General features: G+C 35.1%; 1 protein-coding gene across 6 annotated transcripts in view; it reads right to left on the bottom strand.

Annotated features, from left to right (window-relative positions):
* The window catches only part of LOC106062241 (F-box only protein 39-like), an 83,944-nt gene that overhangs the window by 32,324 nt on the left and 24,086 nt on the right, over positions 1 to 27,534 (bottom strand). For 3 of the 6 annotated variants that reach the window (XM_056006414.1, XM_056006416.1, XM_056006415.1), the window contains 6 exons: positions 23,900 to 24,151; positions 20,850 to 21,011; positions 18,248 to 18,429; positions 15,970 to 16,122; positions 9,300 to 9,379; positions 503 to 687 (listed from right to left, as the gene is read on the bottom strand). In XM_056006414.1, the coding sequence (XP_055862389.1) occupies positions 503 to 687; positions 9,300 to 9,379; positions 15,970 to 16,122; positions 18,248 to 18,429; positions 20,850 to 21,011; positions 23,900 to 24,151 (1,014 nt within the window). The remainder of the gene's footprint in view (positions 1 to 502; positions 688 to 9,299; positions 9,380 to 15,969; positions 16,123 to 18,247; positions 18,430 to 20,849; positions 21,012 to 23,899; positions 24,152 to 27,534) is intronic. The other 3 variants (XM_056006419.1, XM_056006417.1, XM_056006418.1) reach the window with 2 other exon arrangements.

Raw genomic sequence — 27,534 nt, 5'->3', positions numbered from 1 at the left:
GCTTATACGTTTTCACATGACCGGTAGCAGTAAATTAGTTTAGTTGCTTACTTATGTTTATGAATACAAACTTTTGTACACACCGCACTTAAGTAACCCCACAGAGCTGTCATTCGTTTGTAGATACTTTTTTAAACTCACAGGTTATAGGTCCATAATTACTATACATTTTTTTAAAACAGTTAATCTACAGTATTTAGGTTAATAACTAGTAGCGTAATTATCTATACCGAAATCACCAGTCAATCTTAAGGATTGTGAAACGATAAGCGAAGAATTTTCTGTAACACCCTCCCATGAATCAAGTGTATTAATCCGGAGCCAAAGTCCACCGCATTCTTTATTTTCCGCCATCTTATAAAAGCCCTAAGGGTGTTCAGAGCTAGAGTGGCCTCTCTTTACGTTGTATTAGCTTTCCTTTGAAAATGCTGTTAGAAATCGTCATGTCAAAAGTTAATCTTTTTCATTCTTTCTGGAGATTAGTTAGTTAAATAATATTTACTGTTCATGTTACTGTAGCTGCTGAGTTCCACCAGAACTTCAGGTTGTCTGTTGAAGATCAATGTGCGGAGCGAGTTTTTTCCTAGTCGGTAGTAGTTGAAGCTTAGATGACGTGTCAATATCTGCTTGAATTTAGCTACACGATTATCTGGCACATTGATGGATAGAGTTTCCAGCTGCAAACATCTTCGTTAAAAAAAATTATATAAGTTTAAGAATACTATGTAAAAAACAAGGTTACAAAGACAGTTTGTGTTGAAACACAAACTCAAAATCGGCCCCCGAAGTGGTCCACCCAGGCAGGAATAGAAAAAGGCAGGTTTTAATATTTTCAGAAAAATTATCAGAATAAAATGCTATCAAAGGCAAATGACAGAGAAGAATGGAGAAAGAACGTTGACAGATCTTGTGTGGTGCCCCAACGGTCCATTAGACCAAGGGATAGGTGAAAGTTAGATGTGAACCTGGCCTAACTGATGTCTCATAATAATTATCTAATCTAGTTGTTTTGTAAAGGGTCAATCTCTTATTCAAAGCCTAAATAAAAAAAAATTCGTAAAAAAAAATTCCTTTTTTTTTTAGGATATTCCTATAGTTAAGTGTTCTGTAGCAATGGTGGAGCGCTACAGTGCAGGCGACAATATGAAAAACTACTTATTAATTGTTGTTTTAAATTATGTTCTAGTTATATGCATACTAAATATATTGTTTTGCTGTTTTAAAAAAAATATTTTTTTGTAAATGTAGTAGTTAGTTTGACAGTACTTACATAACTTAACAATACACTTGTAATACAAACATTTTTTGAAAACTGTTTGCATAAATGTGCTTCAAAAATGCCAAATAGTCTTCAGTTTTATAACACAAACGCAAACGCCTTAATGCTGTGAGTAGAACAATCTTATTATTCTTATAGATATATATAATATGCTGCTGTAGAATATAAATCTTATAACTCTGGTTGTTAATAGACTTTGTTCATACTAATTTACCCTAAAACCCGGTTCGTCAACCTGTGGCTCGCGAGCCACATGCGGCTCTTTGGATGGGAACCTGCGGCTCTTAAGTTGCATATGCAAATATTTTTTATTTTATCGAAGCATTTTAAAAAATAGTTCTGAATCTTTTAACGATGATTAGGTACCGATTAGATCTCTCAGTCTCTTGTACTCGCTTTTCACCACACCCCTCACCCATTACACGCGTCGTCATTGTTGTCAGTCTTTCGGAAGCTCTCGAATGACGCCGTCGTCAGATGTTTCTATGTAGGTTTTAATTCGCTTTGACTCAAGATGAATTGGTATCTTATCCACATGCTTTGACTGTGACGCATAGTTTGTTGTTTCAAGTAAATGAGTGAGTAAGAAGCGAATTATCGTCTCAAAGTTAGAAGCATACAAGTAATGCTATTCTGGTAAGCTTTGAGGCGGCACTAGAAATTGCACAAAAAGGCAAAAATTTCACAGATGTCAAATACTGCTTCCTACGTGTATCTGAAGAACTGTTTCGTGAATTAAAAAAATACCAGAAATCTTGAAGAAAAAATAATCAAAGATTTGCCAGTCTCCGCTGAAACAGTACAAGATAGAATAGCTAAAATGTTTTTTAAATATAACATATTTGCAGGTGGAAGATAATAAACTTTCTTCTGCCTTATCACTTGCTAGACATTAGTCTTGCGACATAAAGACACGACACAAGTTGCCCATTTTGTCAGGTATATGTCTACCCTAGGGTTGCTACAGCTCTCATGACAAACTAGAGGGGACGATATAGCAAATGGTATGCAAAAATATCTTGAAGACAACAAGATCGATTTAAATAAAATCATTTAAATAGAAACTGATAGAGCCAGAAGTATGACAGGAAAAATAAAAGGGCAACGACGATTCTTCGGAGCAAAATAAATCAAGAAATTCTTTACATTTCACTGAATAGTTTACACCAAGAAACACTTTGTGCTCAAAACGATTCCCAACGAAATAGTTGAGGTCATGAATTTGGTCATCAAGATTATAAACGGAATCTTGTCAAAAGCACTCTACCACTTTAGGGAAATTGAGACTCAGTATTCCGACCTTCTTCTTCCCGAAAAAAGTGCTATGACTTTCCAAAGGTAAGGTGATGAAACGTTTTGCATTGTGCTTGAACGAAATAAATACATTTCTTAATGAAAAAGACATTTATCACATTGAATTAGAGAACGACAAATAGTTGCAAACATTTTACTTTATGGTGGATATAACAGGAAATTCAAAAAGCGAAATCTAAAGCTGCAAGGAAAGGGAAAACCAGCCTATGTTTTGGTAGAAGATTTGGTTTATTTTGAAGAAAAATTAATTCTTTTTACAGAAGATATTCAGAGCGGTCAATTACTTCACTTTTTACACTAATTACTTCAGCTCAGTCATTAATAAATCAAAGATGAATTTCTTGACACATTTGAGCAGTTTAAAAACCAACAAAACCACTCTAGCATTCCTAGTACACCATGTCAACACAAATAGTAACAAAATCCACATTGATCCATTTGGAATTGATACTAGATCTCTAGAAATGCAATACATCAATTTACAGACTTGAAAAGCAAGTTGTAAGTGTTTTAGGTTCAGAAATATATGTACGTAGCGCAACAAAAGTGGACAGTTTTAAAACGATTCCCACGAATAGATTCGGTTCATGAAATAATCTTCCAAATTGCTACAGTGAGGTGAAGATGGCATTTAGATTGCTGACTATCTTTGGATCGACAAACTCGTGCGAGCAAGCGCTCTCTTGCATGAGTATAATTAGAAGTATATTAAGAAGCCAACTAACAAATGAGAATTTAAATTGTGCTTGAAACTAAAAACAAAGTTACCGAAGAAGCAAAATGTATCCAAACTTTCTAAAACCATGCAAAGTTACACCAATAGGCTATATGTTTGATTAATTGTTTGTTGTTGAAGTATGTAGACATTTGAAATGTAAGTAAATGTTTAACTGCTTTAGTTCTTAGCGAAATAAAAAATATGTATCTAATAATGCCATAAATAAATATATAGAATATAACTATTTTTATATATAATCTATTTTGTTGTGAAAAACACTTCTTATATAGGAATTCGTTTCTTTCATTTAAAAAAGTCATTATTCATGAGATATTTATAGTTGGCAAGAAAAAACTGTGTGGTTCTTTAAAAACTTAAAATTTTGTAAAATTGTAATTTTCAAAGTAGGGAATTTTAACGTGTGTGTGAATTGGCTGTCTTGTGTCAAGGGTATTACTTATTCGAGACTTCACTTGCACGAGGTTTTAGGTACAGCCACAAATCTAGCTATAGGCAAACAACAAAGATTAACATGTAAATTTACAAGAAGAGTGTATTTATTTCAAAGGAAGTATACAAGTCAAAGTATAAAATGGATGGATATACAATGAGTTTGGTTATAAGTCATCATTAGATATGGGAAAGTGGTTCGAGTATAATTAGGCTTAAAGCTTGTCTTTTGAACCAGGTGGTGCGACGTGCACATTGGTGTGGCTGTCTGCTGGTGGGTTGGTAGAGCAGATCAAGGCTTTGGGGAGTTATAAGCTGTGGAGATTTAATGCGTCTACTCGTTGCGGTAGCCAGTGGCGGGTCTTTGCAGAGGTTTCTACGTCCGTGACGACTTCTCGGTTTGTGTTCCTTGCTGGGTGAAGAGCTCTTAGAAAAAGGCAGATCACCTAAATGGAATTTAGGCTGCCACGATACAAAATAAGCCTGTTAGCCTTAACGACACTGCACGGATGTAGGAAATCTTTAAAATAAATCTGATAAACCTACACTTGACATCATGAAAAATAAATTCAATGTGCGATATTTAAATATGACTAAGGAAGCTAATAAGTTCATAATAAAACAATGCTATAACGGGAGATAACAAAAATATAAAAGAATGATATTAAAGGACAGTGGTTCCCAAACTTGTTTGTCTCTTAGACCCCTTGCCATGTTTTCCTGGTTCCCGTAGACCCCCTGCCTAAATTATATTGAATTTTTGAAAATTCATCAATTTCAAATGACACATTTTATTTAAAATAATTTCTAACCAGTGACACGAGGATTAAAAAAGTAATTTAAAACTACATTTTAAGTTAAATCTATTTTTCAAAGTAAATGTATCGGCTGTATACAAATTTAAACCGTTATATAACAGTTAATAAGTATAGCATACAATCACTAAACACATTGGAAACTTTTTGTTTTTAAAGGTTTGCAAGATCACCATCCGTTGCTATGGAGATTATTTTTCATATAGGGATTGGTTGTTTTATAACTAGTTTTTCATGGATTTCTTGAGCCATTATAATTTGATTAAAAAATACATCATTATCAGACAAGGTTGACTCAGCCAGCTGTATAGAGAAATATGTTGTTTGAGAAATATGTCGATTGCAAAGGCTTACATAAGAAGAAAGAAATAACTGACTATATTCCCACAGTGCTCAAGTAAAAATATTTGTAAAATGTTATACATGTTTCGGATGTTCCTTCAGAGTTGAAGATAGTTTACTTCCTAGTCCAAACCTCCCGCAGGACGACGGGGGATGGGAGCGGGCAGGATTTGAACCAACCCTCGACCATCGGTAAATCCGAACGACCGTCCAGCGCGCAAACCGCACGACCAGGCAGCCATCCAGAAGTATTTAGTGAACTCTTCTGCAAATCCATTGCCCCAACAACCAATGGGTCAGACTTTGCATGGATGGTTCTCAAAAAGCCACCACAAACGGAGGAGCTGGAATACTCATTGAATGGCCCAATGGAGAAAAAATAATGTAAAAATTAAGTTCATTGTAACTAATGAGCTCTATGACAACCACAGAGAAGAAATGGGAGCACTGGAGCTAACAGCTACCATGCTAGCGAATCAGCCAAGTTCGCCAAACAGTTAATTTGTTTCGTGTCCAATATAAAAAAAAGCCCTTCAAAGCTTGACAAACTCTGATGCTTCCTAAATAAAACAACTCACGATGCCTGGACTGATGTTTGGTGATCCAAAAGATTTTGTACAAAACATATTGTGTGACCTTGTAAAGCTCAACAACAGCAAGAACACTGTTCTCCAATGTTTAAATAGAAGGCTGACACACTTGCCCAATGTGAGAAAACAAATACACACTTGAACATCGCATTATATCAGGAAGAAATGAAGAAACTAATAGGTAATTGTAAAAACGAGAAATGGACAAGCTCTCATTCGATATACAAGAAAGATAAACTATCCCGATAGGACCACCTCTAATTGTTCACATCAGAACCGTACACCTCATAATGAGAAAACATATGTTCCGCAAGCTCAAAATTGGGACCATTGAAATTTGCTCTTTTGGAGTGTCACCAGAGGATGCCGACCATGTCTTCACAATTACATTCTTCATCAAGAGGCCCAAAACAAGACACCGGCCAGAAAACCCAAACATGAAATTCTTTTAATGATATAAGTTTGTGTAAGAGTTTTTACAATTTCTTCAACGGCTGGTAAAAAAAATCTGTGAGGTTTTCAGTTTTTTACTATCAGTAAAGAGATAAAGTAAAACGTTTAATTTTAAATACTTAACGCTGTACAGTGTACATTTCTTTTTGTTAAAGTTATAACTAGACAAAACTACACTAATGGGCAATGTTGAACTAATGCGTTTCGTTTCTTTGGTTTAAAAGTAGAATTATACATTGGTCCGGAAGTGCCTTTTTCCGTATATATCTTTTGCATTTTTCAGTTCTCTGTTTAAAATAAACTGACATTATTATGTTATAAGTTTAAGTGTACCTAATTGAGAAAAAAATTATGCACAAAAATACGGGTAGTTGGGATAAAACCCGATGTTGGTTATAGAAAGAAAAGACCTGAAACAAGCGTGTGAAACTACACATTTACAGTACCTTATTTGATGAGTCTTTTACTCAAGATCTGTATATTTTTTTTAGGACTAGCTTAATTCAAGTACCCGGCATTTTCCGATACACAATTTCACACACAATTATAATTGTGGTTGTAAATATTTATGTGATTTCAAAACTTATAATGATTTTTTAAAAGGTGTTTTTAAAAAGGTGCTACTGTAATCAATTAATAATATTATTAATAATAATAATTATACCTTTTATATAGCGCTACTTTCATGCTTATAGCAATTGTGAATATTCGTTTGTCATGAATCTCATTATCTATTTTGTGTCTGTTTTAATTTCTATATGTTTCCTTGAGTTAAGGGGACGTGTTTTCTCCTAATGTTTATACCTGATTTCTCTTATCAGCCCTTGCGAAACATTGGTCCAAAATAATGCTAAGCTTATAAGTTTAAAAAAATGGTATGTGAATATATGAATGAATTAGTTTTTAGTCAACGTTGGTCCAGTAAATGGGAGGAGAGGCATGACTCGGTCAGATGTTTAGTTAGACTTTATCAAGGGGATGGGACGCTAGTGTAACTCTAGTTTGACAGATGTCAAAAGGAGAAAAGTAAGATGTAAGATTGGCGTGATTGTGGGGATAGGATCAGAGAGGGTTGGTGTTGGTCTTTTAGAATTTGGTGGACTAAGGATTAAATGCTTCGAATTGAGTGATACCTTGAGTAAGCTTAAGACGTGTCGTCACAAGGACACACTTATTTCTTGCACTTGTCTGACTTTAAGTTCAAACATTTGGATTATATCTACTCTGAGAGTTGGTCCTTTGAGTGACAATAATCTAAAAGATTTCCCTTTAATTGCCATAAGTGGAGATAATAACTCACGCAAGTATTACATGCACCTCCCACGCGACGCCGTTGACCCAGTCTCCCAACGGTAAAATAATAAATCAGAACAAAACGTTCCTATATACCAATGCTTTTGTTTGTTAAATTGTTTTAAAAGTATTTGAAGTGCTTTTGTTTGTTAAATTGATTTACAAGTATTTGAAGTGCTTTTGTTTGTTAAATTGATTTAAAAGTATTTGAAGTGCTTTTGTTTGTTAAATTGATTTAAAAGTATTTGAAGTGCTTTTGTTTGTTAAATTGATTTAAAAGTATTTGAAGTGCTTTTGTTTGTTAAATTGATTTAAAAGTATTTGAAGTGCTTTTGTTTGTTAAATTGATTTAAAAGTATTTGAAGTGCTTTTGTTTGTTAAATTGATTTAAAAGTATTTGAAGTGCTTTTATTTGTTAAATTAATTTAAAAGTATTTGAAGTGCTTTTATTTGTTAAATTGATTTAAAAGTATTTGAAGTGCTTTTGTTTGTTAAATTGATTTAAAAGTATTTGAAGTGCTTTTGTTTGTTAAATTGATTTAAAAGTATTTGAAGTGCTTTTGTTTGTTAAATTGATTTAAAAGTATTTGAAGTGCTTTTGTTTGTTAAATTGATTTAAAAGTATTTGAAGTGCTTTTGTTTGTTAAATTGATTTAAAAGTATTTGAAGTGCTTTTGTTTGTTAAATTGATTTACAAGTATTTGAAGTGCTTTTGTTTGTTAAATTGATTTAAAAGTATTTGAAGTGCTTTTGTTTGTTGAATTGATTTAAAAGTATTTGAAGTGCTTTTGTTTGTTAAATTGATTTAAAAGTATTTGAAGTGCTTTTGAACAAAGAGCATCTTTTCTTGTTTGTGTAGATTATAGTATCGAAAATATGTTCTCTAACAAAATGAAATAGGAAATAATATTCCGTGCCTGCAACGAAGTTTTTGTTTTAATTTTGCAAGAGCCGCAGCCAAAGAGTGTAAGAGCCGCATGTTCGAAAAGAACTGGTATAAAATAGCCAGCTCAGGTAGGATCTCCTTCATTTATATAAACTACCTACTATTAGAAACATATCTTAAATCGAGCCTATTGAATATACTGAAGGACAAGCTTAATATTGCACTTTATATTTGTGGTCCATTTAAAAACCTGCTTTTTATAGTGGGTAGCACAAACTACGTTCCTTACAGCCTGTACTCTCTTTCCTTTTCTCTTTCTCTCCTGCTCTCTATTCCAATCATACTCCTTCTTTCTCTCTCTCCGTAATCTATTCCTTCTCTCTCTCTCTCTCTCTCTCTCTCTCTGTATCTCTCTCTCTCTCTCTCTTCGCACCCCACACAATTGTACTTATTTGCACACTACATTTTGTAATTATTACCCACATAAACTTTTAAATTATATTAGAACAGCCCGCTATGTAACATTCCCCTAACACACGCACACACGTTTGGTATGGGATTTTTATGCCACCACTTCCACTCGTGCACCTCTCCCCCCCCCCCCAAATAAAAATTGTTAGTCCAACATAACTTTCTCTGATATTGTTTGGCTCTATGTTGTTTCTGTTTCTTGGGTTGGAAACCTTCCTATTCCTCGAACCTGAATTTTCGGCATATTTCAATATTGAGCTACATGATAGGCTATACCAAAGGGTTGAAAAAAAAGTTTCAATAATAAAAGCCCTTATTAGAAAACTTTCTAGACATATTCTTGGTCTGTTAAGTCTAGTATTGGTGATTCTCCTGCTTTTTTTTGGGTTGAAAAAAAAATATATGCAATTTATTGATTACTTTGACCAAATCCCTTTCTTTTCAAGACATTTCAAAATGAATGGTCTACATTTCATTTACTTAATTGCAGTCCATTGTCCTGCAGCACAGGGTGTCTTAAAAATATAAATGAAATAATTCCAAGTTATTTTTGGTTTCCGACTTCCATTGCACGACGTCAATACACTGTACCGTCGGACAGCTCTTTAAATACGATCATAATTAACTAGTGTCAAACAAAATTCTAAGGAGACAGGTTCCTCTCAGACCAAAGTCGCTCATCACTTACTTTTTCATGATGTCATTGAAGATAATCGCTTCACTCTCATCTGCCACCTGCAGGCTGACACGAACATGCCGGAGAGAGTCCTAGTCGAACAAAGGAAGTTAATTAATAGTTCAGTGAGGTAGGATACACCTTATTGGAGAATCTATCGGTAATTTGAGGTGAAGAGAGGTCATATGAGCTAATGGGATCTAGAGTTACAAAGAAAAATGAGGTGAAAATAGGTATGGTAAGTAAGTAAAAATGTTTGTGAATATAAGTATATTAATGGTGAGATCAATATTGCGATAGTGAGGTAAATAGAGCTAAAAGGAGCTAATGAGAACTACAGTGAGGTAAAACGAGCGAAATAGGGTGAAATTGAGTTAAGAAGTAATTAAGAGAACTACACTGTGATGGGACGAGTAGGAATGAGATATTTGTTTCGTAAATAGAGGAAGTTTTGACTATGACGTGACCAGTACAAACTGTACTAGGTTTTAAGGAAGGATAGCCAGATAAAAAACAGATAAAAACAGATAGGTCTTGACGGAGAGAGAGAGAGTAGCTCTTTCTGAGCGTAAGTTTAAGTTTGACGACATTTACTTCGTGATGATTAAAAGTCTTGTTCGACATTCACTCTCAGCCATCGACTCACTTCTTGTTCGACATTTACTCTCAGCCATCGACTCACTTCTTGTTCGACATTCACTCTCAGCCATCGACTCACTTCTTGTTCGACATTCACTCTCAGCCATCGACTCACTTCTTGTTCAACATTCACTCTCAGCCATCGACTCACTTCTTGTTCGACATTCACTCTCAGCCATCGACTCACTTCTTGTTCGACATTTACTCTCAGCCATCGACTCACTTCTTGTTCAACATTCACTCTCAGCCATCGACTCACTTCTTGTTCGACATTTACTCTCAGCCATCGACTCACTTCTTGTTCAACATTCACTCTCAGCCATCGACTCACTTCTTGTTCGACATTTACTCTCAGCCATCGACTCACTTCTTGTTCAACATTCACTCTCAGCCATCGACTCACTTCTTGTTCGACATTTACTCTCAGCCATCGACTCACTTCTTGTTCGACATTCACTCTCAGCCATCGACTCACTTCTTGTTCGACATTCACTCTCAGCCATCGACTCACTTCTTGTTCGACATTCACTCTCAGCCATCGACTCACTTCTTGTTCGACATTCACTCTCAGCCATCGGCTCACTTCTTGTTCGACATTCACTCTCAGCCATCGACTCACTTCTTGTTCGACATTCACTCTCAGCCATCGACTCACTTCTTGTTGGACATTCACTCTCAGCCATCGACTCACTTCTTGTTCAACATTCACTCTCAGCCATCGACTCACTTCTTGTTCGACATTCACTCTCAGCCATCGACTCACTTCTTGTTCAACATTCACTCTCAGCCATCGGCTCACTTCTTGTTCAACATTCACTCTCAGCCATCGGCTCACTTCTTGTTCAACATTCACTCTCAGCCATCGACTCACTTCTTGTTCAACATTCACTCTCAGCCATCGGCTCACTTCTTGTTCGACATTCACTCTCAGCCATCGACTCACTTCTTGTTCGACATTTACTCTCAGCCATCGACTCACTTCTTGTTCGACATTCACTCTCAGCCATCGACTCACTTCTTGTTCGACATTCACTCTCAGCCATCGACTCACTTCTTGTTCAACATTCACTCTCAGCCATCGACTCACTTCTTGTTCGACATTCACTCTCAGCCATCGACTCACTTCTTGTTCGACATTTACTCTCAGCCATCGACTCACTTCTTGTTCAACATTCACTCTCAGCCATCGACTCACTTCTTGTTCGACATTTACTCTCAGCCATCGACTCACTTCTTGTTCAACATTCACTCTCAGCCATCGACTCACTTCTTGTTCGACATTTACTCTCAGCCATCGACTCACTTCTTGTTCAACATTCACTCTCAGCCATCGACTCACTTCTTGTTCGACATTTACTCTCAGCCATCGACTCACTTCTTGTTCGACATTCACTCTCAGCCATCGACTCACTTCTTGTTCGACATTCACTCTCAGCCATCGACTCACTTCTTGTTCGACATTCACTCTCAGCCATCGACTCACTTCTTGTTCGACATTCACTCTCAGCCATCGGCTCACTTCTTGTTCGACATTCACTCTCAGCCATCGACTCACTTCTTGTTCGACATTCACTCTCAGCCATCGACTCACTTCTTGTTGGACATTCACTCTCAGCCATCGACTCACTTCTTGTTCAACATTCACTCTCAGCCATCGACTCACTTCTTGTTCGACATTCACTCTCAGCCATCGACTCACTTCTTGTTCAACATTCACTCTCAGCCATCGGCTCACTTCTTGTTCAACATTCACTCTCAGCCATCGGCTCACTTCTTGTTCAACATTCACTCTCAGCCATCGACTCACTTCTTGTTCAACATTCACTCTCAGCCATCGGCTCACTTCTTGTTCGACATTCACTCTCAGCCATCGACTCACTTCTTGTTCGACATTTACTCTCAGCCATCGACTCACTTCTTGTTCGACATTCACTCTCAGCCATCGACTCACTTCTTGTTCGACATTCACTCTCAGCCATCGACTCACTTCTTGTTCGACATTCACTCTCAGCCATCGGCTCACTTCTTGTTCGACATTCACTCTCAGCCATCGACTCACTTCTTGTTCGACATTCACTCTCAGCCATCGACTCACTTCTTGTTCGACATTCACTCTCAGCCATCGACTCACTTCTTGTTCGACATTCACTCTCAGCCATCGACTCACTTCTTGTTCGACATTCACTCTCAGCCATCGACTCACTTCTTGTTGGACATTCACTCTCAGCCATCGACTCACTTCTTGTTCAACATTCACTCTCAGCCATCGACTCACTTCTTGTTCGACATTCACTCTCAGCCATCGACTCACTTCTTGTTCAACATTCACTCTCAGCCATCGGCTCACTTCTTGTTCAACATTCACTCTCAGCCATCGGCTCACTTCTTGTTCAACATTCACTCTCAGCCATCGACTCACTTCTTGTTCAACATTCACTCTCAGCCATCGGCTCACTTCTTGTTCGACATTCACTCTCAGCCATCGACTCACTTCTTGTTCGACATTTACTCTCAGCCATCGACTCACTTCTTGTTCGACATTCACTCTCAGCCATCGACTCACTTCTTGTTCGACATTCACTCTCAGCCATCGACTCACTTCTTGTTCGACATTCACTCTCAGCCATCGACTCACTTCTTGTTCGACATTCACTCTCAGCCATCGACTCACTTCTTGTTCGACATTCACTCTCAGCCATCGACTCACTTCTTGTTCGACATTCACTCTCAGCCATCGACTCACTTCTTGTTCGACATTCACTCTCAGCCATCGGCTCACTTCTTGTTCGACATTCACTCTCAGCCATCGACTCACTTCTTGTTCGACATTCACTCTCAGCCATCGGCTCACTTCTTGTTCGACATTCACTCTCAGCCATCGACTCACTTCTTGTTCGACATTCACTCTCAGCCATCGGCTCACTTCTTGTTCGACATTCACTCTCAGCCATCGACTCACTTCTTGTTCGACATTCACTCTCAGCCATCGGCTCACTTCTTGTTCGACATTCACTCTCAGCCATCGACTCACTTCTTGTTCGACATTCACTCTCAGCCATCGGCTCACTTCTTGTTCGACATTCACTCTCAGCCATCGACTCACTTCTTGTTCGACATTCACTCTCAGCCATCGACTCACTTCTTGTTCGACATTCACTCTCAGCCATCGACTCACTTCTTGTTCGACATTCACTCTCAGCCATCGGCTCACTTCTTGTTCGACATTCACTCTCAGCCATCGACTCACTTCTAGTTTTGGCCTTTCGCCTGTGCTAATAAAGTTCGTGATTTGAGTGTGAATTCCTTTTTGTTGTATCTGTCTATTTGACCATCGCTCTTTCTTGAATTTAAACATGTCATTTCAAACCCTGCTATGACGTTTTTTTTAATTCTAAAAAACATTTTACTTCAACGCTACTCTTGACCCGATTCATATCACCGATTCATATCACCGATTCATATCACAGATTCATATCACCGATTCATATCACTGATTCGTATCACCGATTCATATAACCGATTCATATCACCGATTCATATCACCGATTCATATCACGGATTCATATCACAGATTCATATCACCGATTCATATCACTGATTCGTATCACCGATTCATATAACCGATTCATATCACCGATTCATATCACCGATTCATATCACCGATTCATATCAACGATTCATATCCCCTATAAAAGCTTTGTTTGAATCCTCCTTATAAATTAAAATCATAAATTGTTGCATAGAAGAACGTTTAAGGAAGAAATGTGCAACACTCAATCTACTATTAATAGCCTATCTTATGTGTGCCTCTATATCTATAGATGTTAAATTGTTATATTTTAAAAGATATTAAATTCTATTTCTATTTAATGTCCAACTTTTTTTTTGTCATGTAAATAAAAAAAATATAAATGAAATATTGTAAATTTCAAACTTTTTACAATTATAATTTGTTGGACCAGATGATGAAATGACAGGGGATGAATTGACCGGGGATTGAATGACCGGGAACCATATATATATGTTTGAGGTTTTAAACTCGAAACCAACTGGAGCGGGGCTTAAAACTCACCCCCCTCTACCTAAGCATATAGAATTTGGATATTGTATTTTGCTTTAGTTTAATATTAAAGAGGAAGATTTTAATGCCAAACTCTATTTAAATTGGCTTTAAACCCACTTGACTAAAAAATAAAACTGTACTTTGTTTGCTTTAGTTTTATATTGAACAAGAGATTTTTAACCTCATAACTCGCTAGAGAAGGATTTGAAACTCGAAACCCCTTGGACTGCACTGAGGCAAGTGATGGCATAACATAACTTTCTCCCCTACAATAAATAAACTTTAAGTAAAAACCCAGTCACCAACTTCGGGGAGAGATTTCATGGGGGGGGGGGGGCTAGATACCCCGAATTTCCTCCTGCTACGCCCATACCTTATATACTGGCGGTTTGTGACTGCAGCATGTAAAGTTGCATTTGGAAACATTTGAACACATACAGCTTATCTTTTAATTTGTTGGTATATACAATTTCACAGTATAAACTTCTAATAAAAAATGGTAATTATTTAAAAATTTAAACTAGTAATTGAATAATTCAAGGTGACATGGATAGCGTTTCGGCCGTGTGCGTCCAATGCACACACTGCAAAATAGTAAATGACGGCACAGCGTACACACATATACACTTACACACGTACTTACATAAACAAGCATACGCAACACAAATACACTTGTTACAGCTTTCTACTATATCTATATTTCAATAGCTTTCAAGAAACTACTTTGGTATATTTGCAAGTGTAGGTGTCCCTGGGTTCAGCTGTAATTACATCAAACACTGAACAACTCGATTAAAACACAGAAACTTTATTATACTTCATGGCACATATCACACACTGGTTTCTATCTTCTGTCTGAAAACTAACACACTTCCGGTCATTCGCGCATTTGTAAAAATAGATCATACACACATACAGACATTCATCCGTGACAACACTCATATATGTACAGAATAACATATAAACATACGTACATAGACACATTCACATTTACACATATACACACATCCACATACAAACATATTTATGCATGCATATACACTTAAGCAGGTGCATACACTTGCATATACTTACATAAACACATATTCACATATATACACATACAAAAACAAATGTACACACACATGCACAATAACACATACATATGAATAAGACTAAGACTAAGACTACTTTATTGATCCTTACGGAAATTTGTTGTGATTACAAGGACTCGTTTCTCATATAAAGACAACACAGCAGAAAAATACACATAAATACAACAGACAACATAAAGAGTTCATTCAGCGACTACACACAGGTATCTTGGTGCATTTCATGTTCCCTGATCAATGAGTGGCGGTAATAGAGTCTGACCGAGTGAGGTACGAACGAGTTTTTGTACCGCTCCGTTCTTGTTTTGATTGACAGCAGTCGCCCACTTCGCGACGACCTGGCGTAGTTCTGATGGAGCGGGTGGCCGTTGTCTTCCAAGATTTTTTCGATTTTTCTTAGGCACATTTGTTCAAAAAGTTCTTTTTAATATGGTAATGTTGTGCGTGTAATATTTGATGCTTTTTTAATGATGTTTTCTAGACGTTGCAACAGTTTAGATGAGGCGTTGCCTTGCCAACAACTTATTCCGTATGTTAGCAGATTTTGTACAGTCGCGCCGTAAAATGTCTCAAGGATCTTCTTGTTTAATTTAAAACTGTTGAGTTTGTATAGAAAAAAAGAGTCGCTGGGCTGTTTTCTTTGTCAGAGTTCCAAGGTGGTCTTCCCATGAAAGCTTGTTGTTGATGATAACGCCTAGATATTTATATGCCTTTACTTGAATAAACACATACATGCATATACATATATTAACTAATACATAGACAAGCACATACATGGACTATAAATACACACATACATACAAACACCCACATACAGTCACATAGAGTCGTATGTAAATGTATACACGAGCTCATACTTGTACAGAAGCGTTAAAGAAACGTTCCTTACTTTGAACTTTGTGGCAACGTGACTTAAACATTCTGTGATTGTTCGTTCAACCCAGTTCTCCTCCTGAAACCCTTTCTCTACATTCCACTTGATTCCAGTCAGAGGTATACCAGGCTTTAGGATTTTCACAAAGTTCTGGGAGGTTGTTGAGTTCTAAATACAAAGAAGGCAGCTATGAAACAAAATACATTTATCACAAACAAAAGCAATTAAGCACTTGGGCATTAAAGTGGATAGATAGTAAGCTAAATAAAACTATTTTATTGTGTGATTGAAACTTTCTAAGTGACTTAAAGCAGGTTTCAAACCTTTTGTTTATTTGGGCCATTTTTTTCTCAATTGTAATGCAGAAAGCTTTATAGCTTAAAATGTTAATTCTGACATACCCTGTGTAATCGTATCTATAAAAATCATATACATATATGATAGTATGGGTATAATAGTATGGCAATCGTAGAGTATGGAATTTTACAAAAACAAAAGAAGAAACATTTTCAACTTTGCTTACTTTATGGAAATTTTTGAATTAGCATAGATGGTTTTAATTGATTATTTTAAAGGCAAGTTCTTTAATAAAAATGTTGCTATCTAGAGGGCAGAGGATGTAAAACTCATCAGTTTATGTGGCCCAGGTTATTTAGGGTGTCACGAGACCAGCACCGCGAGCAACCGCTATAACTAATGTCTTGTCATGTACCTATTAGATTTTGGTGGACTCGGTATTAAATTGAAAATTCCAGTCTTTATAGGGACCCCAAAAACCGAACCAAAAAAGGCGCTTTTTTATTGCGTAACATTTCTTAAAGTTTCCCTTTGATATAATTATTTTAATTGCATTCTTTTATATTGCCAACCATTGATTTCTCTATACTATTAGAGCTAATATACTAGATCTATCTAGTTTATTAACAATCTGCTTTTTTTTGTAAATTAAAAATATTTTCATTTCAAGATTTAAACTTTTATATTTGCCTATTATTATTATTATTATTACTTTTATTATTATTATTATTATGTTTTGCTAACTACGACAGGTCTAATAAAGAAATTTGAATATTTAAAAAGAGCTAGATCTGAATCTAGATGTGTTGTGATGTGTAGGCCATGACATTCTATATTCTGTATAGTCAAAGCGATAAAAAAGTCCACTAAAACGTAAAAAAAAAATAGTTTTTATTTTTCAGGGTTAATATCAAAGATATAACAAACGTAACTAAAGTGAAACTTGACATTTAAATGTAGAGATCTTAGGTGGTGTTAGAAGAAAGTACGGCCTACCCATGAATATAGTAAATGTTTTACTCTACGTTGCTCGATGTATTACAATATCTCGACGGTCTACAGGCTGTTAAAAACGCGTGTTATGTTCACTTCAAGTAATGCAACAAACCAAACACTGAGAGCAACAATATCGAGTTGAAAAGGCTTTGGTAAAGTTCAACATATCTTATTTATAAAACACGAACAACTAAGTCTAAAAATACTACGGACTATATCAATAGAAGTGACTAACATGACGTAATTTGATCAACTAACTTTTTGTTTCCTGTCTATTCTAAGTTGTTTTTTTATAACGTCAAAATCGCTAAAAAATAAATAAATAAATAAATAAATAAAATAAATAAATTCATAATTGAAGTGCACAATTCAATTGTTCTCTCCTAACAGACATCTTGCATAAAGCTAAACACATCAATAAAACTGAAGAAAGCAAAGACAAGACTGCTGAAACAAAAAGTATGAAATTTAAATCTTCATTCTCTTTACACACCTACTTTATAATGTACTAAACATTTTTAAAATAAATTAATTCAGCGAGACATCTTGTTAAAATTTTGCATCTGTAGAAAATATAGACATGGAAAGGCTAATATACATAAATATATAGGGCAGCATTCAGTCCTTTTAATTGTCTGGCACGATTGGATTAGAACTTTATTTTGTATGCCGGATTTTAGTTAACGTTCAGGTTCTGGGAAGAAATTTGTTGAGGTCTTTCCATCTTCAAGCTAAGCTTCAATATAAATTCACTAAATTATATGCAGACATCTAAAACCGTAACAAATTTGTTAGGGAAGAAATGTACTAATTTTACAGTTTATATATGTTTTCTTATTTTCTTATATTTAATATGCATATTGTGTTTAAATTTGTATATTTTTGAGAATCAGGTGGCTCTTAGGTGAGGCCAAGGCGGATGTACACTATTTCCCATTCGGCATCACAAACAAGATGATTAAAATGTGAAGATAAGAGCTAAATAAAAGTGTTGACTCACGACAAATGTAAAGTATATCTGCAACTGGGGGCAAGCAGTCTGGAGATTCCTCCATCTCCGTGATGATATACGTATCGGGTCAGCGACATTGACGACAAAGATTCTCATGCAATTTAGACAACCGGAAGTAGTTAGAACACCAAGAACATTGCCACAAAGATTATTAAAACTTACTGTCAATGCTGTTAGTAAAAAACAACAACTAATTATTGATAATTAAACTAATCTGCAACTAGATATAGAAAGAATCTATACATCTATATATATATCTATGGCCTCCATCAATCTCGAAGCGACTATGGATCATCTCATGGAAATGAGATGAATGCCTGGGAAACGCGTTCTTTTATTTTGGAAGTCTTTTGTACCCTGAAATTTATTGTTTCTATAGTTAGGGAAAAAAAGTAGAAACCCTTCCTTACCAGCTAGGAGCCCCTGTGCCAAGCATTTTTTCCATTATTTTGAAACTAAAAAGAATGCAACATATTGTTATTATTCTTGAAAAAAAATTATAATTCGATTTCATTTTTTTTCGGGTAGATTAAACCTCTAGGAATTAATTTATCGTAGAAACTGTATAATTACTTCATTAATGGTTTCTAACCACTGACTCAAATGGTTACTATAATTTTGTTTTATTTTTTATTGGAGAAGAGAATAAAAAAAATATTTTTTTAGGGACTGTACTTTTTCCTTTTCGCATTATTGGAATGTGGTTACAAACCTGAACCTGTTTGTTCCGCTCATGGAATTTGTTGACGTAAGTTCTTTTGTTTCTCTATTTTATTTGGAGGTTTGCTTTATATATATATATATATATATATATATATATATATATATATATATATATATATATATATATATATATATATAATATATAAGAGCAGGTTGATCTTGAAAACCCCTTGAAATGGGTTTCAAAATCAAAACCCCATTTGAAGAAAACCTGAAGAAGTGGGATTTATACTCAAAACCCCTTTTTTATTCTTATGAAATTAGTTTTTTTTTAATTGAAAACTAAATACTAAAAACTAAATATGGAGAAATTTAAAAACTCAAAACCTTCCTTGGCTACGCTCAAAGAAATAAGGTGACTTGTTTGCTTTAGATTTTTTATTGAATGTACAGACCTCTCTTTTGAATATTTTGCACTGTCAGGAGATTTCAAGGAGCTCCTGGTAAATCACGAGGCTGTGGGAATTCTTTTATAAGTTATAAAATGGTTTAATTTAATAATTTACACCTAGAATTAGCGCGGGTCCTTTGAAAGTGTTGGGCCCACTGCGGTCGCATAGGATGCGTTAGCCTAAGGCCGGCCCTGGAAAATAATGGCGTATGCTACGCCGTGGGTCGACTAGTTGTATTAATGAGTTTAGATCAGTCATGTAATTCAATTTGTAATACATATAAACTAACAATACTAAAAAATTGCAACATGAAATATTTGTACCAATTATTTTTGTTTAGCATTATTTCAGGCTTTTAGATTTCTCATATCGATACATAATACTATCACTGGTCTGCAGTCTTTGAAAGGGACATTGTAAGAAGGGGAGTATCTTTGTGAACTTTAGATACATATATATTTATATGTAGTTCGTCCATCGTGGTTCGATAATGACCACTTTTGTCAATCAGGGGGCTGAGGGCTTTGCACTGGGGTTTTGTGCCTCCTAATGTGGCTGGTGAGACCTATGTGAGCCCGGAATGTTCGGCTGCACACTGGGCAGGTTATTCCAGCTGGAGCTAGTATCATTGGCCATGCAATTTCTTCTCTGGCGTTTTTTTTTTTTTTTGTGTGCAAGCGTTGTTGTTTTTTTTTCCTCAGCAACCTGTGCGCCAGTTTTCACAGCGCGACGCCATGTTGCTCTGTCATGTGCCTCTGTCTCCCAGGTGGCTGGGTCTATGCTAAACGCCTTTAGAAAAGATTTAAGGGTGTCCGTGAAGCGTTTTCTTTGACCGCCTTACAAGTGTTTTTCTTCCCTTAACTGGCCACACAGGAGTCTTTTATGGATGAGGCGGTCTTCCGTTCTACAAACGTGTCCTGCCCATTGCAGCTGGTTGTTATGATGCTTTGCAGACCCGCTCTTCGAAGGACTTCAGTATCTGGTTTCTGAATGTTATCCTGAATGTTAAATTCATTTTATATAAATTTACAACTTCTATTCGAACTGTTTTTCTCAAGCCCATATACAAACCACTGTGCAAGAGCATCTAAACCTTAACCCTAACGCTTATGAAAAGAGAAGGTTGCATAGCTATCTATGGTAAGCAACAAATAATTCTCTACTTAAAGTAGCAAGGGGATTTACTCAATTTTTACATGATCTGTTAAGTACAATTTCTTATTCTTGTTTAATGCCAAACAAAATAATTAATTGCGAATAATTAACTTTATAATTGTTTTATTTTTTATTGATTGGTTTTTTTTTTTTTTTTTTGTATTGATAAGGTACAAGAAATAATTGTGCAAAATTTCAATTTAATCCTGAATTTAGTGTGTACTAGACAGACAGTTAGAAAGACAGAGTGAGTTGATATTAGCTTTGTAACTATAAAAAGTTACCATGATATAAAAAACAATAATCAATGGAAACCTTACAGGTTAATTTTGTGAAATATCTGAGAGGTTCTAACAGTGACTTGTCCATCATATCGACGAAATCTTCATTGCCTTCATAGTCATTTGAAATAAAATCATCTATAACCAGTTTATGAACATTGGACCCACAGTTTAAGCCAAGTTTAAGCATCATCTTCCTTCCTAGTGATATCATCAAACAAATAAAATAGTTTCTTTTTACACAGTAATCAATGGATAGACAAAAACGCGATTAGTTAAAGATAGATAGATAGGTAGATAGATAGATAGATAGATAGACAGACAGACAGACAGACAGACAGACAGACAGACAGACAGACAGACAGAAAGACAGACAGACAGACAGGCAGGCAGGCAGACAGACAGACAGACAGATAAACAGACAGACAGATAAACAGACAGACAGACAGATAAACAGACAGACAGACAGATAAATAGATAGACAGATAAATAGATAGACATATAGATAGATAGACATATAGATAGATAGAAAGACAGATAGTTTGATAGACAGACAGACAGACAGATAGATAGATAGATAGATAGATAGATATATAGATAGATAGATAGACAGATAGATAGATAGACAGATAGATAGATAGATAGATAGACAGATAGATAGACAGATAGATAGATACACAGATAGATACACAGATAGATAGATAGATAGATAGATAGATAGATAGATAGATAGATAGATAGATAGATAGATAGATAGATAGATAGATAGATAGATAGATAGATAGATAGATACACAGATAGATAGATACACAGATAGATAGATAGATAGATAGATAGATAGATAGATAGATAGATAGATAGATAGATAGATAGATAGATAGATAGATAGATAGACAGATAGATAGAAAGACAGATAGTTTGATAGATAGAACGATAGATACACAGATAGTTAGATAGAAGACAGACAGATAGATAGATAGATAGATAGATAGATAGATAGATAGATACACAGATAGATAGATAGATAGATAGATAGATAGATAGATAGATAGATAGATAGATAGATAGATAGATAGGAGACAGACAGACAGACAGACAGACAGAAAGACAGACAGAAAGAAGACAGACAGACAGACAGACAGACAGATAGATAGATAGATAGATAGATAGATAGATAGATAGATAGATAGATAGATAGATAGAAAGATAGATAGATAGATAGTAATAAATCTATGGACTACGAAAATAATTGAATATTCTATGATTTTTTACTACAAAAAAACAAAGACAGCTACTTTAACCATTAATACACAACGAGTCTCGTCCTTTCCTATCTAAATTCATACTTTTACAAATCACTTCATTTGTGATGCGGTCTTTGTAAGTTTTACCTAGGATTTTTTCTGTGGCATATTAGTTCCATAGATAGGTTCATCTTCTTTGCAGTTAGCGTCCAAGATTCGCAAACATATAAGAACGAAAGCCGTGACAAAAAGTGCATCAGTCTGACTTTAGTGTCTAATGCTTTGCCTTTTTCTTTCCAGAATGATTTGAGTTTAGCAACTGCTGCTGTGGACTGTGCAATTCTGGTATATAGTTCAGGATCCGGGGAAGCGGTACGGGCGTAAGGTAGATTTTGTGCGGGACCGATAATCTAAGCAGGGGGGCAATGCTGTAACTCTAGTGGCGGAAGATAAGGTTAATGTGTGAGCGACACTTAACTCAGGCAAATCACACAGGTCAACGGCTGTCTTTGGAAAAGGGACACTACTGCAAGTACACGCAATTATGACCCGTGTTATGGTCATGAGATAAAAAGCCTTCGAGGACAAGCATCATTGTATAAGAAAGGACAGTGTTGTCCAGAACAGCAAGGCAGTAAAGACAGTGCGGTATAATGTGCGTCCTTGAGCGTGTAGCTGTACAAGTCCAGGAGTACACAGAGAGACTTGTGTGTTTAGAAGGCAGTTCGGTTGAGTACAACAAAACATTTAAAGTTAGGTTACCCAATTGTGTAGTATAAGCTGTTGATTAAGCTAACACGTTTTATTTGGAACTCTTGTTGTCAAGTTCTTTAGTTAGATGTGTTGTGTTGAGCAGTGTTTACGGAAGGCCATGTAGAGATCTTAACATTATATATATATATATATATATATATATATATATATACATATATACACTGTGTTTATTTAGAGAGTTAGGGTATACTGTGTTTATTTAGAGGGTTAGGGTTCGCTGTGCGTTAAGGCTAGAGTTTAGAAAAAAATTCGTCGCCCCACTTTAAAAGTTCTTGATCAGCTAGAGATAATAGCTCTAAGCTCAACTGACACTTGATTAATTTTGCCACCAATACTGGTGCCCCTTTTAAAGCCCTGTTGGATATAGGTTATAATATGTGTTTCGTTGCATTGTTTCGCATACCATATGCTGCGGAAATCTTGTCATTGCACATCAACAAGTCAGCTATTTCTTCTTCTGTCCCTGCCAGACCATATATGCCGTCCACAGAGCATAAGTTAGTAATTTTACTTCCTCAAACTCTTACAGTAACTGTATAGCCCTTAGTGCATCTTCCATTATCCTTTCAAGGAAGATATTGAATTGATGAAGCTAGGCAGACTAGTCTCACTACAATCTACAATGCTGTTGAATTACACCGAACTTAGTGGCCTGCTTATAGAGGTACTACATACATTTTTATTATGTTTTGAAATACATTGTAATTTCCATGTGACCAAGAGTGCCCTATACCATGTATTGTCAAAAGCTTTCTTGAAGCCCATAAAGACATGGAAAAGATAATGTAGGTGTTAGAGGTATTTTCGCAGAGTAACTTTAAGCTAAGGATTTTTGTGTTGCGCTGCGATCCTCTTAAAGTACGGATGTCGTCCTGTTATAATTTTGTCAGCTATTGGTTTGAGCCGACCCTGTATGAGTTTTAACAGGACTCTCGGGAATTTGCCTGTATAACGTATTAGGCTATTTGTCATATACATACATGCAAATATATATATATATATATATATATATATATATATATATATATATATATATATATATATATATATATATATATATATATATATTACCTGTCTCAAGATCTAGACCTGCACAAGACAGATTGAAAACCTGCAAGTCAGTTTGCATCTCAATGAAACATTTCACTAACATGACAAGATCCTTCCTTTTTCTGTCCTCTGGCCAGTTCTTTGTAAATCTCCCAATGTTGGCCAGTCGCAGGCTGACCAGATTTTTAACTTGATGAATTATCCTGTGTCGTATCACCAGTTTGACACACTCAAGGGAGTCTATTTCACTTACAATAATGCCTTTATCAGCTTCTGTCAGAAGATACATATTTTAGAAAGTAACTTTTTAGATTGAATGTAATCCGTCTGTCTCTCAGGATTAGATATATTTGTAATTTGAAAAGCTATTTAAAATTTGATTTCAATATATTTTATGGCCTGCAAAGTTTGCCAACTTTTTTTTTTTTTTATCTCTATGAGTATATACATATATTTTTCATTTCTTTTTTGTTTTTATCGGCCCCCGAAAGAGGAATAGACGCTATTAGTTTTGTGTGGTCTGTCTGTCCGTTCGTCCGTCCCGTTTAGATCACAGAAACTAGAAGAGAAAATAAAAAATTGGACATCATGATATTTTAGATCATTCAAAGTAATGATGCAACGGCCACCTTTTTCTTTTCCCAAAGTTAACAATTTAATTTTTAAAATTATATTTGCAAGCAGATATTTTTTTTTAAAACATAAACCACTTTTCAATGAAAAACTTTAGGTGAGATAAGTTGTTATTTTTTAAAGTCACAGACTTCTTCTTTAATAACTCAAGCTTCATTCATAGATTCGCCAATTGGTACAAAAAAAAAGAATTTTTATACGAACTTTGCTTTAGTTGTAAGTTTCGAAAAAACTAACTACTTTTATAGCACGCAGTTTTGCCATATCCTCATAATACACTGACAGTCTGTCACACCATCGTTTGGTTGTATTGTGACATGGATAGTTGTGAACCACGAGGTACACTCTATGTCTGTGCTTGGGAGTTTTTAATTGGAAAAGGGGAGTCCACAGTGGCATCATGGGAAGAATAAAATCTCGCTTTAGAGATTTGACCACATGGTAAGAGAGAGTCTGTGCCATGTAACTTGAAGAAGACAGACGTGTCTTATGTATTTAGGTATTGAAGCATTAAAGTATTGTTAGCTGTGTGTTTAAGGAATTTCTATTTGGAGTATATTATATAATTATATGAATTATTTCATATGATGTTATTGACGGCTGAAGTTGCCAAATTACTGTGTACTGTTATTTCACTTAATAAATATGATGTGTGCTGAGTCTGGACTTATCAGTTATTGTACATGTCATGTAATGGTAATATTACTCAGTAGGTCTAGATGTGAACATACGTAACAACAAATTTGATATAAAGAAAGTTATTTATTATAAAAAGAATATTCTAATAATAACAGAAAAGGTGTTATTGTAATACAAAGGGCATTCGCTTTATCAGCACAAATAAACAACTTTACGTAGTCTATTTAAGACTAATTACAGCCTTGATCTAAATATATATTTATAATATAGCCTATATATATATATATATATATATATATATATATATATATATATATATATATATATATATATATATATATATATATATATTATATATATATATATCTTATCTTATCTTATATAATACAGACGTTACTTCAAAAAAGAAGATGATTACGTCCTACGCGTCATGCATTTAGTCATGCATATTAACCAATGACTTAAATTCTGCCAAGTCACTGGTTTTCCTGGCTAGCTCAGGCAACCCATTCCATGCTCTAATAGCACTAGGGAAGAAGGAGTATTTGTACAAATTTGTCCTAGCATATGGGACGAGGAATGTGCCTTTATCTTTGTGTCTTTCAGAGTATTTTATTAAATTTTGTTTTTGTATTTGAAGATTATGGTTCAGTGTTTTATGTATGATTGCTACTTTACTTTTGAGCCTTCTGTCCTGAAGGCTTTCTAAATTTAGTGATTTTACTAAAGGTGTTACTCTAGTCAAATGTGAATATTCGTTTGTTATGAATCGCACTGCTCTATTTTGTGTCTGTTCTAGTTTCTTAATGTTTTCTTGAGTTGAGGGGTCCCAAACAGAGGATGCATATTCTATTATTGGCCTAACCAAGGTTAAATAACATTTTAGTTTTATGTTCTTATTTGATTTATAGAAATTTCTTTTAATAAATCCTAATGCTTTGTTTGATTTTTTTGTAGTTTCATCAATATGTGGATTCCATGACAGTTTTTCATTTATTATAACACCTAGGTATTTTGCGTTTTTAGTCTGTGTTACTGGTTTGCCATGAATAAGATAAGTGGAATTAATTTGTTTTAGTTTTTTTGTTACTCTTAACAACTGACATTTTTCTGGGTGGAAAGACATGCTCCAATTTGATTCCCATTTCTGTAATTCATCTAATTCTCTTTGTAAAATATCTGTGTCTTGTGTTGTTTTTATTGTTCTATATATTATGCAATCGTCTGCAAATAATCTGACTTTTGTTCCTGAACTAATGCAATTTGGTAAATCATTTATGTAAATTAAAAATAGTAGTGGACCCAAGACTGTTCCTTGAGGTACACCTGAGTTTACTGTTATCGGTGTTGATTTAGAGCCATTTATTATTACAGTTTGTTCTCTCCCTATCAGAAAGTCTTTAATCCACTGATGCAGTGGACCATTAATGCCGAAATATTTTAATTTTTTAAGCAAACTATGGTGGTGAACTTTGTCAAAAGCCTTAGAAAAATCTAGTAAGATAGCATCTATTTGTTCACTATTATCTAAACCTTTTGAAAAATCATCAATTAGTCCTATTAGTTGTGTTTCACATGATCTATATTTCCTAAAGCCATGTTGGTATGGTGTGAGGACATTATGTTTGTCTAAGTGGTTTATGATGTTGCTACATATTATGTGTTCTAGGATTTTACATGTGATGCTGGTAAGTGATACTGGTCTGTAGTTTCCTGGGTCAGATTTTTCTCCTTTTTTAAATAGAGGGGTGACATTAGCTTCTTTCCAGTCCTTTGGTACTCTGCCCTGGTTAAGTGAAGCCTGAAAGAGTATTTTGAACACTGGGGCTAGCTCATTACTTAGTTCTTTGAGTAATCTAGCTGGAATACCATCAGGTCCAGAAGCTTTATTTGGTTTGGTGTTGGCTAATAGTTTTTGAATTCCATTTTCTTGTACTACTATATCTTCTATGTTGTCTACTTGGTTTAAATTCAGTAATATGTCTTTGTCTCCTGGGGCTGAGAATGCTGATGCAAAGTATTTGTTTAGAATGTTTGCTTTAGTTTCATTATCATTATGTATTATGTTATGTTCATCTTTTAATGGCGCTACGCCTGTTGTTTCCATTTTCTTAGACTTAATGTATGACCATAGGTTTTTGTTGTTGTCTTTAGATATTACATTGTTTATGTATTCACTCTGCAGCTGTCTGCTTACTTTTTGGGTTAAGTGTTTAATTTTTATATACTTTTTGTAAACTCTTTCTGCATTAGTTTCTTTAAATTTTCTATATAGGTTTTCCTTCTGTTTACAAAGCTTCTTTAGTCTATTATTAAACCAGCATTTATTTATTTTGTTTGATGTGTATTTAGTTGGTATTTGATTTTCTATAATGCTTTTAAGA

The sequence above is a fragment of the Biomphalaria glabrata genome, chromosome 12, assembly GCF_947242115.1.
Source record: "Biomphalaria glabrata chromosome 12, xgBioGlab47.1, whole genome shotgun sequence".
In the NCBI taxonomy this organism is placed as follows: Eukaryota; Metazoa; Mollusca; class Gastropoda; family Planorbidae; genus Biomphalaria; species Biomphalaria glabrata.
Note: the sequence above shows the minus strand (reverse complement) of the source record. Positions and strands in the feature narration are given on the sequence as shown.